The 11,460-nt window shown below is 49.9% G+C and overlaps 4 protein-coding genes across 4 annotated transcripts; 2 read left to right on the top strand and 2 right to left on the bottom strand.

Moving 5' to 3' along the window:
• Window positions 1–619: 619 nt before the first annotated feature.
• N7473_002500 (DUF3405 domain-containing protein) lies at window positions 620–2,929 on the top strand (the record flags this gene model as incomplete). The annotated part of the gene is made up of 4 exons (XM_057148440.1): window positions 620–924; window positions 991–1,824; window positions 1,903–2,749; window positions 2,828–2,929. The coding sequence occupies 4 exons, from the start codon at window positions 620–622 to the stop codon at window positions 2,927–2,929; spliced, it is 2,088 nt and encodes a 695-aa protein (XP_057012094.1).
• A 1,258-nt stretch (window positions 2,930–4,187) lies between these two features.
• On the bottom strand, window positions 4,188–5,862 carry N7473_002499 (general substrate transporter; the record flags this gene model as incomplete). The annotated part of the gene is made up of 2 exons (XM_057148439.1): window positions 4,188–5,228; window positions 5,287–5,862. The coding sequence occupies 2 exons, from the start codon at window positions 5,860–5,862 to the stop codon at window positions 4,188–4,190; spliced, it is 1,617 nt and encodes a 538-aa protein (XP_057012093.1).
• A 388-nt stretch (window positions 5,863–6,250) lies between these two features.
• On the top strand, window positions 6,251–8,002 carry N7473_002498 (glycoside hydrolase family 13 protein; the record flags this gene model as incomplete). The annotated part of the gene is made up of 1 exon (XM_057148438.1): window positions 6,251–8,002. One exon carries the CDS (start codon window positions 6,251–6,253, stop codon window positions 8,000–8,002), a length of 1,752 nt encoding a protein of 583 aa, XP_057012092.1.
• Window positions 8,003–8,162: 160 nt separating this feature from the next.
• On the bottom strand, window positions 8,163–9,563 carry N7473_002497 (uncharacterized protein; the record flags this gene model as incomplete). Its single annotated transcript, XM_057148437.1, has 1 exon — window positions 8,163–9,563. One exon carries the CDS (start codon window positions 9,561–9,563, stop codon window positions 8,163–8,165), a length of 1,401 nt encoding a protein of 466 aa, XP_057012091.1.
• Window positions 9,564–11,460: the final 1,897 nt, after the last annotated feature.

Raw genomic sequence — 11,460 nt, 5'->3', positions numbered from 1 at the left:
TCTTTGCGATTAACCGATTTTCTTGTTAGCCCACATTCTCTTCTTAGGAAGTATTCAGTTTTCTGTGCTTCGATGCCAGAGGACACAACAGACTCAGTACTCAAGGTTTCACGGCGGGAAGTTCTGTAGGATTGTATGACAAGCCACCAAGCCAATCGAGGCTTCCCCTCCCGTCCACTGACGTTTAGATCTAAAGAGTAGTAAAGATACCAGAGTCTCCTTGTAAAGAGATGTACCCGAAGCCCTGTTCCACACAAGATGGTAGAGTGATATCAGACCTTCCCGATTCACCGTCGGAGATGGAGTCGCGGACGTGTAGTGATGACATCGTCGTGGCGTCGGTCCAGAACTGCCGCTTTGCGTGTCACTTCTCGTCAGACAACTGTATGCATGGCTTGGGGAGATACAAGTGAAAGTTGAGGTAAGGGCTCTTTCTTGATGCCTTTGTGTGCTATTTTGTCTCTCATCACCGATACCTAGCCAGTGCTTTGATACGGTCTCCTGCACGACGCCTTCTCCAGAGATCTCATCGAGCACACACCCAGCCCTAAACCCTTGGGATACAGAACATACAGAATATGCACATTCCCTGTGGTGAAATACTGTACGTTTGCTCACGATGGATCCTATTCTGACGGTGCGAGGCAAGGGTCTTGTTGGATTTCGGCCTAGGGTGTTGTCACTTAGGTCTCGTCCCTCTGTATGGCTACGTTTGCTTGCCTGTTTCCTTGGTCTGCTTACCATTCTTGGGACTTTCTCGTGTCTCTGTGGGCCCGGTGATAATTTCCTATTACGTCAATGGAGCCATTACACTCGTCCGGCAGTTCTTCGACCAGGGCAATATCGGGAGACGGCGGGCAAATCCGTTGAGGATCTAGGACGGAATGCGGAAGCTGATGAGATGGGCATCGTGCATGATAAAAGGTCTATATTACCGGGAATCAGATTTCGAGCCTATCTATGAGTCCCACTGACTATCTTTTCGTACAGAGATGAAAGCTTCTACCTAGGCGGCACCTTAACCTTGACCAGCTCGCAGTCCCTCGATGGCCGTCACCCAGGCCCCGTCATCTACGACCCTTACCCTGACTACAACAGCAAACAGTGGAGAAAGACATATCGTGGTCGCTTTCAGCCATGCTTAGGTCCAAGGGGACGGGATCTAGATCGCACTTGCTCGGAAGACATGGTTCTCGTTTACAAAGGAAAGCAACTTGGGTTCCCCGAGTCTCGATTTGGCTCACACGAAGCAATTGATCTCGATGGAGATGTCTGCACAGACCGATACTCTCGCTTTGGAGCGTACGGTTACGACGATGACAGCGAAGATGACGTTCCCGGTTTCACTCGGCCACCACTGGTACACTGGAACGAAGTTGACTGGAGCGACCTTCAATCCCACTGCTTCGAGAGAAATGCGGATCGATACAAGCCGAACAGTGCACTAAACCAGACTCATCAGCGTCCTCTCTCTTTTGAGCTTAGAGAGCCACCTCGAGAGACTTTCGAGGAACCCACTGCCACCGGGGTAAAGCGATATCATGCTCGATCAGCCGTCCTCATCCGAGCATGGAATAGTATGCTGTGGACACAGAATCACCGCGAGTATCTTCGAGCAATGATCATGGAGCTTTCCTTGCATTCGGGGGCCGAGTACGAGGTCTTCCTCCTAATTCATGTGAAGGATGACGAACTACCGATCATCTCGGATGCCAAAACCATGAATAATCTGCGAAAGTTGATTCCGCCTGAGTTTCGTAATATTGCCCTGTTTTTCAACAATAAGTTGCTGGAGGCATGGTATCCCAAGATTCCTGATCATAGGTAAGTCACTAGGACCAAAGACATCTGCTAGAAAAAGGACAAGCCGGCGCGTGCCAGTACCACTAACACTCTTTGAAGCGCCGTTCTACAACATCACCAGCCGCTACAGATCTTTTCCCAGCTATACCCGAACTTCGATTACTATTGGCAATTCGAGATGGACGCACGACACACCGGCAATATCTATCACTTCTTGGATAAAGCCACCTCCTTCGCCAAACAACAGCCGCGGAAATACTTATGGGAACGAAATGCTTATTTCTACACCCCCGGCGCACACGGTACCTGGGCAGAGTTCTTAGAGATGACCAACAACAGCCTCCAAGATGTGTCCGCGAACACGATCTGGGGACCAATCCTGGGCACAGGAATCAGATCCATAGGCCCAGAACCACCAAATCCTTCCCCAGAGGACGACGACTTTGATTGGGGCGTCGGAGAAGAAGCAGACCTCATCACGTTCCTCCCAATATTCAGCCCCAAGGAAACAACCTGGACCTTCCCAGACAAAGTTTGGAATTTCAAACACGGCCTTCACACTCCACGTCGCGCCAGAGTCATCACAATGGGCCGGTACTCACGGCGTTTGCTCAATCTCATCCACAAGTCGCAGGCAACACAAGGACTTGGTCTCGCGTCTGAAATGACAGGTGCTTCGTGGTCATTGTACCATGGACTGAAAGCTGTACATGTCCCGCACCCGATATACGCTGATGGCCAGTGGACATCGAACGAGCTGGCGCGAATCTACAATCGCGGGTTACCGGAGAACATCAATGGTGGGCCAGACAGTATTTGGAACTTTGACCATTTGTATGACCACATTATGTACCGGCTTTCCTACATGTTCACGACACATACGGCGGAGGATTTGTACAGGAGATGGCTTGGATACCGAACTGCGGAAAATGAAGGCGGGAAGAAGGTATGTTGATGTATCCCTGCTGATCAGTTCGTTATCTTTTGGATACACTACTAATTTGACACTTCTTCTGTATGACAGTCAACGGAAGTTCGGTTTGGGCGCCATTGCTTCCCTTCTATGTTTCTGCATACCATCAAGAACACCGATAGCAGATTCGGAACGGTCAAAGCAGTTCCGTGAATTGTGTGATTGGATGTGACACTCGGATGTTTTAAATCTAATGGTGTACTAATAATGATGAATGCTTCTTAGAGAGCCCAGATATTGGTATCCTAAATCCCAGTAGACTCGACAAGAGGTTATCATTCGTCGAGTGGCAGCCATAAGCAATAATCTGTGAAGAGTCTCAACCATTGATCTTGGTACGATGGCCAACGAGTGCAGGGCTCGTGATTTCAGAACAATCTATTCATCAACTAGAGAAAAGGCAGTAATCATCAATTAGTCTTCGCTGTGTATGTGATACGAAAAAGCTCAAAAACAACCCAAGCGCAAGCTGTGCAGTAAAGCCTATGTACCCGGACTTCCTATGCCAGGACTTGGCTTTCCCTTTCCGTTTTAGTGCTCAGCCCCTCGTCGCTTTTGCTCACTGAGTAGACCTGAGCACGCATCTGAGCGCCCTGATCCGATCAGTGAGCACTCTGACTTGCTCACTAAGCACACCCTAAGCATAGGGCATCTCAATAAAACGCAATACGCTAGCCCTATCCACGTGACTTTTTCTTTAGATTAGCCCCACTATCCTATCTAAATACGTTAGCATTAACAACCTAATGTTTCATTTTTGGTAGTTATTACGCCTCGGTGAAGCTTAATAGTTAATTAACCTATTAAATTATCTACGTGCTCGTAGGAATCCTTGCTTGTTAATTTCTACGGCCTATAGAAGAGCTAGTCTATAAGATATCACATGAATATACTAGAAGACCGTAAGTCTTACTCTAGGCATCTTCTTTCTATATAAAGCACACGTACCGGAACGCATACTTAGTTAAATCCTAATCTCCACGGATTATAATATTTCAGAAGAGATTGCTCCTAGGAACTTGCTATATAATTAATTAGTTATCTATAGCACCAACATTTGCGGATAACCTTATGTCAGGTGTATCGTAACAGATTCTTCCTAGGCTGTAGCTTACCTAGGTGCTTATTAGTGTGATAACAGGCTATCGATCCTCAAATTTTAATATCTTGTCAGGTCAAGCTACTAGTTTCTTCGTAGGCTACTCAAGCAGCTTCTGGTGAAATGGTGAACATGTCTGAAATATTTCTATTTGGTGGTATCCAAGGTATGATAAGGAATAGCTATGGGAAAGAATCCGAATAGTGGAATGTGAACAAAGTTCTTGGCTAGAGTTCGTCCCATCTTAAAGTACATTACATGCAATAAGCCCACACCTTGGCCTAAGGTCACCAGCAGGCCATAGTCGACTTCTTACTCGTTCTTCGGTTCAGTGGGCAACTCCCTGGCATCGGGAAGGGTAACCTGAGTCGTAGCGAACTTTCTGGCTGAGACCTTTTGCCGAAACAGGACGTTGAGCTCCCCATAGGTCCGGCCGATAGGTTCAGGAATGCAGAAATAGGTATATATAACAGACAAGAGGCATGTTCCGCCGTAGAAAAACCCCGCTTTTGCGCCCCAGTTCCATGCCGACGGGTTCAGCATATAGGGGGTAATGATGTTGCTGATGATATTGAGGATATTGTATGACGCACGCGCCAGCACAACCGATTTAGTGCGCAGCTGGACAGACGGGATCTCAGCTACTAGTGAGTAGCAAACGGGGCCGATGGTGACATCGTAAAAGAACGCGTAGACCAATAGCAAAGAGCCGACGGCCCAGGCTAGTTGAATCTTCTGGCTGCTGTTGGAAAAGTCCTCGGCGACGCCTAGTCCACCGATTACCAGCAAGGTCACAGCCAAAATAACCAATCCCCACAGGTAAAGAGTTCGTCGGCCAAACCGTGGGAGCATCGCCCAGGCAATGAACACGCCGACAATACCGAGAGCATACTGTACGATCGTCATATTGAAGGCAGAGGCTGTCGGGAGTCCCGCTTGCTGGTAGAAGTACGTTGAATAGATGCGTAGCCCCGTTCCAGATAAAATCTGAACACACCAGACACAACAAGCAATGATAGTGCGGCGGCGATCGACCCCGCGGAAGCAATCCAGATAGCGGACTCCGGTCCCGGCTTCCCGCTCGTTTTCTGTTGTAACCACCATCAGTGCAACTGCCTCGTCCACATCAAACTCGATTCGATTTGGCGATGTTAAACGAAGAAGTGCCGCCTTGGCTTCATCCAATCTGTTCTTGCGGACAAGCCACCAAGGTGATTCAGGGGCAAAGGCAATTCCGATCATCAACGGAATGGGCCACACCCATTGCAGGGCGAAGGGAATCCGATAGGCCCACTCGTCCGTCCGATTGAGTACGGCTCGTAGAACGCCGGAGGCAAGGAGTTGTCCTAGAACCTAATGGCCATACTATGGTTAGCTCAAGCAACTTTTATGCACGGACTGTGAACCTTACCCAGCACAGGTTGACGTAGGTGGTCAGATAGGCGCGGAGATGGGTAGGGGCCACTTCGGCGGCGTATGAGGTGGTCAGTGTCTGGAAGACACCCCAGGGGATACCCATTAAAACCTGGCCGACCTGCAGCACCTCGATACTGGGAGCAAAGAACGGAATGAAAATCAGGACGGTGATTAGGGCGAGCGACGCCAGCATCGTCTTACGGAATCCGAAGCGTTCGGACACGTAACCGTTCAGGAGGAGGCCAATGATCGACCCGACCGAAGAACCGTTGTTGAGACCAGCCTGCCAGGCGGCTGTGATTTGATATTTGCCCGGTTTGTACTGATGCCCGTACCTTTTCTGGAAGGCGGGCGCGGCGAGAAAGGTGCCCATGAGCTTCGTGTCGTACCCTTCCATGATGATCGCTAGAGACAAAAACATCGACCATGCAATTGCCTTGGGGTACAGCCGGAGGGATGGCAGAAGGGTGAGTTCGTGTTCTCGTTGCGTGGCATGATTGGCTTCCTCCAGAACCTCCTCTAGGTAGTTACTGGGGGTCGCCGATTTATCCTCGACATGAGCAGAGGCCATTGTGAATTGTAGGGTATGTTGTGACCGAATTATGGACTTATTTTGAGCGGCGCAGGCATCGTATTTATGCCCACGGGGTTTTAGTTGACGCCGTTCATGGTCTGGGGAAGGCAAAAAAAGAAAGATCTGGGGTTATGGGGATCCCGATTAAAGTTATGTAGCCGATCGCCGGTCGGCCATCTCGGCGAGCCGATCGGCGACGCAGTAAAAAGAAGTGTACAAACGGGGTCGGCGATCGCTGACTCGCCCTCAATAGGAACAGAAGGGTAATGATTTAATAATATAATTTTCGTACCTTTTAAGTACGGATTAATTATTCTCTCAAATTCTTGCTCCGTATACTTTCTTTCTTTCCTTCCAACCCGATTCATTTCATATCCATACGAACATGCCACACCCGGTCCGACAACACGAACCCAAGTGGTGGAAAGAAGCGGTGGTCTACGAGATCTATGTGTCCAGTTTCAAGGATTCCAACAATGATGGTATCGGCGATATCCCCGGCATCATCTCAAAGCTCGATTACCTCCAAGACTTGGGTGTGGACGTCCTCTGGATCAGCCCGCATTACCAGAGCCCGCAGGTCGATATGGGGTACGATATTTCCGATTATCAGCAAATTCACGAGCCGTACGGATCGATGCAAGACGTCGACACCCTCATCGAACAAACCCACGCCCGGGGCATGAAAATCATCTTCGACCTAGTCATCAACCATACCTCCGATCTACATCCGTGGTTCCAGGAGTCGCGCGCATCACTTGACTCGCCCAAGCGAGACTGGTACATGTGGCGTCCGGCACGATACGACGCGGCGGACAAGCGCTGTCCTCCCACCAACTGGCGCAGCAACTTCGGCGGCTCAACCTGGACCTGGGACGAACAGACCCAACAGTATTACTTCCACATCTATGCGCCGGGCCAACCTGATCTCAACTGGGAGAATCCGGAGTGTCGGCGGGCTATTTATGATAACACAATTCGGTTCTGGCTCAAGAAGGGTATTGACGGCTTCCGCGTCGACACGGTGAATCGTTATTCCAAGTGCATCGACTTCGTCGACGCGCCCGTCACTGACCCCAACGATGAGACCCAATTGGCCTTCCAGAACTTCACCAATGGTCCGCGCATCCACGAATACATCTCAGAAGTGCGTTCGGTGCTCGCGGATTACGATGTCTTCACGGTCGGTGAGCTGCCCAACACTCCAGACGAAGCCGACGTGATGCCGTTCATCTCGGCGCGAGAGAAGCAGCTCGACATGGTGTTCAACTTTGACACGGTGTACCTTGGTCAAACTCCGGGCGATCGCTTTACTCTTCAGGCCTTCAGCATAGCTGACTTTAAGCGCGAGCTGACCAAGTGGCAGAGGGTGATCCAGGACACGGACGCCTGGACAACAGTGTTTCTCGAGAACCACGACCAAGGCCGATCCGTTTCACGCTTTGCATCGGATGCCCCAGCCTATCGTGTCAGGGCGGCGAAGATGCTGGCCTTAGTGCTGGGTACGATGACGGGCACCCTCTACCTATACCAGGGCCAGGAGATCGGGATGGTAAATGCTCCACCCTCCTACCCGGTCGAGGACTATAAGTGTATTCGCTCTGTCAACCACTACAACAAAATCCACCGGCAGACCGGCGGTGATCCCGTCGCGTTAAGCCACGCAGTAGATGCGCTGCAAAAGGTGGCCCGCGACCATGCCCGAGTGCCGATGCAGTGGGATGACTCGCCGAATGCAGGCTTCTGTGATGCCCAGACCACACCATGGATGCGCGTATTGGATACCTACAGGGAAATCAATGTCGCCAACCAGGTGGGCAGAGAGGGCAGTGTTTTCGAGTTCTGGAAGAACGCGATCCGGTTCCGAAAGCAGCACAAAGATCTGCTCGTTTATGGACGATTTCAAGTAATTGACCAACACGAGGATCTCCTAGTCTTCGTAAAGGAGGCCGCCGATGGCAAAGTATCGTTGACAGTTGCAAATCTGAGTGACCAACCACGGGAGTGGACACTTCCACCGTCGTTACCGAGAGTAAACCCGTGGAATCTTGTCCTGGCCACTTGTAATGCTCAGGAGCTTCAGCAATCGCAGTTGGCCGCGTTTGAAGGGAGAGTCTATGTTTCGGGCAGCCCATGATGTTCAACGCCCGAGACGGAGACGGCGAAATTGATGATTTTTTGTACATATATGAAAAGTGCAGCGTAGAATGCCACTTCTCTTACACTTTGGCGGATCGGTGCACATCTGAGCAACAATACAAACATATCCGATGGTCGTTGCTTCCGGCCGCAAGGCTCTAGATGAATGGAGGCGGCATGCTGAACCGTTCTAGGCAGAAGTATCTGGTATCAACCCTTTTCGCCCGCGCAACCTGCTCCTCACTTATGCCCTGGGCGAGATTTGCCACAAAGTCGCTGTGCCAAATCGGGTTTCTTACCTCGCGTAGTGTTTCGACTGCCCAATGACAATGGTCCGCGTCTGGATGCTCGACCGCGTACATGAATAACGGCCATATGAAGCCGGGATCCAATTTGGATCTCTCGAAGCGAGAATCGACTATGTGGTGAATGCGGTGCATGGCCTGAAGCGCTTCCGGCGACGCAGAAGGGGTTTTACCGTGGGCACGGCCCAGGTAGATGATCTCGGTATAGTAAGCAGTGGTACATAGATCGACGAGCCGGTTGAGTGGACCTCTTAGGGTCGGGGAGAGGTGCTCTTGTAGCTGTTGTCTTTCTGCACGCAACAATGCCGGCCGCCGTTGCCATAAGTAATCGAGAGATTCTTGGATCTTCTCAGCCACTTCTTCAACTTCACGCTCATCAGTTTGAAACCCTCGCGAGCGGTGATGACGGTTCAATCCCGTGATCTGGATACTGATGTCTTGTACTTCGAGGTAAAACTCGAAAAGTGTGCTGGAGAGGTCGCGCACGATTGCCTGATCTGGGTCGGGAGTTTGATCTTCCAGGGGGTTAAGGGCAGGTGTCTGTCCTTGATGGTTGCCCTTCAGGAGCCTGCTCACCTTGGGAGACAGGAGGCCACGACCTCCCAGATGCAGGGTCCTGGCGTGAAGGATTTGGAACCACGCTTGGAGGCGACGTAGAACTGGAGACCATGCGTACGGGGCAATAGCCTCCCAGGCTTCCAGATTCGCTACCAGCGCGCCTTCTGGCTTTAGCGTAATGGATACCGTCTCGTGTTGCGCCACGATTTCGAAGCAGCAGAGCAAGAAGGTGACGACCATGAACGTCTCGGGGTCATCCCCGCCTCGTTCCAGCATACTAGCATACCCACCCTTTGCAGCATAATAGGCTGCCATGGAATTCATGTTGTCGTCGTAGTTCGCCTTGGCTTTGTACAGCGACTCGACAGCAGAGATTGCTTGCCATACAACTGGATGACGGCAAGCCAGATCGACCATATATTGTTTCATCGGTTTCCAATTAAGAGTATCGATGTTGGCGATGAATGGTGGTTCCACCTGCTCGAAAAAATATGAGAAGGTCGCAGAGTTCAGCATAGGGGACGTAGCAGGTGTCAAGCCTAGCGAAGCGGCGTCATTCAATGGCGGCAGCTGTGACCACGAGAAATGAGGACTGGCCAAGCTTCCAGGCAAGCCAAAGCCGTGTGGCTGGGCTGTTCCTGGACGGCAAACCCTCCATTGGCACCAAATTCCATTAAGTTCGGGGGCGGAGTCCATCCAAGTTCTGAAAGAATGAATAGTGCCTGTGATGGTGATGAAGAAGCGCCAGTAGGGGTAGTCGTCGCAGCAGCAACAGCGCTACCTCCAGCACCAGCACCAGCACCAACCCCAGACATGGTGGGTGTAGATCTCCTCATCGGTTCTTGTGAGGTAGCGCGCTGGTGACGGCTTGAAACCGAGCTCTCTTCATATATGCATGTGCGCTTCAACCGGCTGCAGTTGTAACAGCATGGTCGATGCTCGTCACACTTGACCTTTCTTCGTCGGCAGGTTATACAGCCACTTCGGACCCGGGCGCGCGGCCTGGTTAGCGCCTCGACATCATCTCGCATAGCTGCGCTGCCGCTGGTAAACGATGTGCTTCTTGGTGATGAAAGCACAAAAGAACTTGTGGACGTGGGAGGGAGTGAGCTTTAGGTCTGTGGGGAAAAGTGGATTGGATGCGGACGAGTGTGGGCTACGGTAGTCCATAGCGGCCAATACGAAAGTGTCAAAAATCAAGGATTTTGATGTACTGCGGCGGACTACTCCATAGTTATGTTAACTTGGTTCACTTCCCCAGATCTCTTAGTCAGCCATTTTGAACCGGCAGAATTTCCATTTGGGCTATTCTTTTGTCACACAATCTACCATGCGATCTACCACCATACAATAAATACTTCTACATACCTCGCAGAAAAGAGATTTCCCTTCAGAAAATAATTGAAATTCATAGGATTGACTGACCTAAGAGACTAGTCGAGCCGAAATACAATCTACAATTTGATGTTGGATCAAATCCTACCACCTAATTCTACGCTGTTGATATGTAATACTACAGTGGCGCTACTAAAGTCTTGACCGCTAGCAGCACCGCCTTCCTATTATAGCCTGTTAAACCCCCGAAACGCGCCTAGCGGAGTCGCATATCGCGTTGTATACAATATTTTGATCATCAGCCAAACCAATATGACTCGCACAGGGCCTGATTACCAAATATGTAGTCATTGATACAATTTTATTATATCTATTGGAGGTTTTGGTGCGGCATAATCTGTGGCAGAAAAGGACGGTCAGCCAGGTGGTCACAGACTTTAGTAGCGCCACTGTACGGAGTACTCCGTACTGTGGTCAGGATAGGTAAGAATTGTCGAATTTACGCGGTCGGCATAAATCCGAGGGAGTGTGCGAAGCGTTCGCACACACGGTCGATCGAATACCACGATTATAGAAGAGAGACGAAAGTGCAATAGAGGTAGGTCGGCAGCGAACAGGTTGAACAGTGGAGGGATAATATAGTTTAATCAAAATTTCCTTCAGCTCTATTCGTGAATAAAAAGGGTGTCAAACTTGTTTCATTTAGCTAGGAAAATAGGCAGTATTTATAGCTTTAGGTACATAGCAGAATGTCACAGGAAAAGACTGATGAGAATCCGAAATAATATAGGGGCATACGAGAGTGTTAGGAAACTCGTTGCTCTTTCCATCCGATGCAATAGTTGATAATCAACATCGTATAGAGGAAGCGGTGTATCGGGGATACAGAACTATGCATCCGATTGCATTAGCACGTGTACGCATGCACGCGCTCACTTACTGAAGAGATATGCACACACATATGTTGACATATAACTAGTATAATGCCTAAGCCCTCTATTATTAAGTTGTCGTGCGTCTGTTTAGTTATTATTATTCGGGGCAGAGGAAAGAGATTAGAGGGTCGAGTTCCTCAAAAATAGGGGCGCAGTAAAAACTAAGGCCTATCAAAAGATAGGTTAGAAGATAAAAAGAACTATAGGGCAAAACGCTCTTTTAGGTAGAGACTAAGCATCAACTAGGTGCTTAGTTAATAGATACCTCTGATAAATATCTAAGTAATCAGGGATAGCTTAACTTAGTGAGTCTGATTCCCGGA

This window comes from Penicillium subrubescens (assembly GCF_028828155.1).
Source record: "Penicillium subrubescens strain IBT 31985 chromosome Unknown utg000002l_segment0_segment0, whole genome shotgun sequence".
Classification (NCBI taxonomy): domain Eukaryota; kingdom Fungi; phylum Ascomycota; class Eurotiomycetes; order Eurotiales; family Aspergillaceae; genus Penicillium; species Penicillium subrubescens.
Note: the sequence above shows the minus strand (reverse complement) of the source record. Positions and strands in the feature narration are given on the sequence as shown.